The sequence below is a fragment of the Suricata suricatta genome, chromosome 14, assembly GCF_006229205.1.
Source record: "Suricata suricatta isolate VVHF042 chromosome 14, meerkat_22Aug2017_6uvM2_HiC, whole genome shotgun sequence".
NCBI classification, from domain to species: domain Eukaryota; kingdom Metazoa; phylum Chordata; class Mammalia; order Carnivora; family Herpestidae; genus Suricata; species Suricata suricatta.
Genome location: NC_043713.1, coordinates 73,330,007 through 73,332,711, shown reverse-complemented (window position 1 = coordinate 73,332,711; position 2,705 = coordinate 73,330,007). Strand labels below are relative to the sequence as shown.

The window sequence follows — 2,705 nt, the reverse complement described above, 5'->3', positions numbered from 1 at the left end:
GGCGCCTAGGTGGCTGAGTCCGTTGAGCGTCAGACTTTGGCTCAGGTCATGATCTCATGGTTCGTGGGTTCGAGCCCCGCGTCGGGCTCTGTGCTGACAGCTCTGAGCCTGGGGCCTGCTTCAGATCCTGTGACTCCTTCTCTCTCTGACCCTCCCCTGCTCACGCTGTCTCTCTCTCTCTCTCAAAAATAAATAAAACATTAAAACATTTTTTTAAAGCTGCATGTCCTTCCTTTGGCAGCCATATCACCCCCAAGGCAAAGCCTGATTTACTTAAATAAATTTTAGATATAAGAACATTAAGGGAAACCTCACAAAATGGAGTCTGAGGCGGGGTGGTGGTGGGGAGGCCAGCAGGAGGAGGGGTACCACTCAGCATCCGTTGCAGGAATTGTCAATTACACACCCCAACAAAATTGCAAACGGAAACATCAACTGAATTGCAGACTCGGACTGGAAAAGATGCATTTTCTACAGGGAATTAATGACCCCTGCAACTCAGCCAATGAGAAAGTCTCATTACTCTGACTGGCCTTTCCTTCAAAACATCCCCTCCCTCCTTCACCTTCCTTCCCGGTAAGTTCCTCTACTTTGTGGGTGGCACTTGCTTATTATGGTTTCTGCTATAACTGGCCTGTGCTGAGTTGTCATTCTTTCTTATTCAGGAGTTTTTCCTGAATAAACTCCTTTTGCTGGTAAAGTAACTGACTTAAAAAAATTTTTTTTTCTTTAGGTTAACAGATATCTTTCATCTAGCAAAATTAGCAAAACCTAGCCTGATGGCCAAGGCACTTTGACTTAGGGTGATACGTTAAAAGTTGAATTGTAATTTAGTACCTTGCAGGAAAAACCATGCTATCAGTGACTGTTGAATTACATGGTCAGTCCCTTTAATCTATTAAAGACTCATAATTGCTAGGTAGATTCTTTTTTTTTTTTTAATGTTTATTTATTTTGAGAGAAACAGCAAGCTGGGGAGGGGAGAGAGAATCCCAAGTAGGCTTTGGGCTGATACACAGAGCCCAAGGGTGGGGGATGGGGGGGGGCTGGATCTCACCAACCTGAACAGAAATCAAGAGTTGGATACTTATACTTAACCGACTCAGCCACGCAGACACCCCTGCTAGGTAGATTCTATTATAACTATGAAATATACTGCCATTTTAGAAGAAAAATACAGATTGTGACTTGAGGGTACAGTAAGTTTTCTTAAGCAAGAAGAAAAGTGTAAATTTTCTAGAGACCGATCATTCTTTTTCCTCCTGCCTCCCTGGCAATCAGCTTGATCTCAAATAATCATCATCATCCTTTCCCATCCTTCAGATTTATAGGATGATTTACTGTTTAAAAGCACTTGTCCATGTGGAGGGGTCCCCTCCCTAGGGAAAGAGAAACACCCAACACCTCAAGGCAGCCTGGCTGTACACAACATGACACATGTCTCATGACCTGAAGCCACTTAATCAGACTATAGGTTTGTGGGTTACCATACATGGGAGGCAAAGAAGTAAAAAATACATTAGAAAAAAAAACTTTCTGGGCTCAGTTCTTTCGGTAGGAACCCAACTGAGTGGCGCTGGCAAGAATTAAGTTGCTTCCTGGAAAGAAAAGCCTGGATGTCACGACTCTGTGCGAGAATCCTGCTACACCCATGCCTAAACTCATGTATTTCTTATAACAAGTCTAGGTTAGGGGCGGGGGTGGGGGTGGGGGTAACAAGGCTTCCAGAGATGAAATGACTGTTCCCCTAAGGTCACAGGGTCTCCAAGCGCAGGGCTTGGGATTCACACCCCCCAGAACCCCCCCCTCCCCGCCCGCTTCCCGGGCTCACCTTCACCACTTTTAACACCCTGACTTCTTGGTCTAGAACCAACTCATCCTGGAAGCACTGATCCCTGAAGAAACGTTCGATTCTCTTCTGGGCATCCTTCACTTCCTCCTTCCAGTCCCCCTCTGGCTGAAGCCTCTGCTCCACGAAGGCGGACAGCATGTCTGCTGGGGTCTCGTACAGGCTCTGGAAGAGCTCCATCCCTACAGAACCGGGCTGCCGCTTGGGAGAAATTCTCTCGGCTTCTGCCTTGCCCTTTAAGGGGTCTGTCCTTTCTCTGGAAGGCTAAAGGCCTGGGGAGCACATTCCATCCCTCCGTGGGCTGCCTTAGGCCCACAAGCTGGCGCTTTCCCCGTCCCTTCCTGGTTGCTCAGTCGGTTGGGAAACTGAAACTGAATTTACTCAGCTGTAATTTTTTTCCTGTTTCAAGACTATGAGGAAAAAGGGCTGAGCGCGGGGCCGAGCGCCCTCTGGAGATCACCCAGACTCTCAGGCTGAGTGTTTCCTTCCCAGTGTGCTGGCCTCCCCCCCACCTTCCCCCCAGGCCCCATTCCCTGCTGCCCGGAGAGGATGCACCCCCACCGCCAGTCCATACAGGGGCTACCCCTGGGGGCAGGAGGTGCCCACGCCTGGCTGAGAGGCTGGAGGGCTTCCCTGAGCCTGAGTTCCTGGGGCTGTTCCAGGTAGGGTGAGAGAGATCTGGTCCTAGTCTCCCGGAGTCCTTGAGGAACGAATCTTTGGGACAGCAGAGAGAGAGTGAGCAAAGTGATAGAGCGAAAGCACAAAGCTCTCAGGAGTGAGAGGGCTGCCAGCTGGGTGGCCACCAAGGATGTTTGTCTCTGACTTTGTGTGAGGACCTTATCAGGAACTGGGTCAC

At 49.1% G+C, this 2,705-nt stretch overlaps 1 protein-coding gene across 3 annotated transcripts in view; it reads right to left on the bottom strand.

The window, feature by feature from the left end:
- The window catches only part of LOC115278270 (2'-5'-oligoadenylate synthase-like protein 2), a 14,840-nt gene extending 12,622 nt beyond the window's left edge, over positions 1-2,218 (bottom strand). For 2 of the 3 annotated variants that reach the window (XM_029922733.1, XM_029922734.1), the window contains exon 1: positions 1,832-2,218. In XM_029922733.1, coding sequence (XP_029778593.1) covers positions 1,832-2,029 — 198 coding nt within the window. In that variant the 5' untranslated portion in view covers positions 2,030-2,218. The remainder of the gene's footprint in view (positions 1-1,831) is intronic. The other variant, XM_029922735.1, reaches the window with a different exon arrangement.
- Positions 2,219-2,705: the final 487 nt, after the last annotated feature.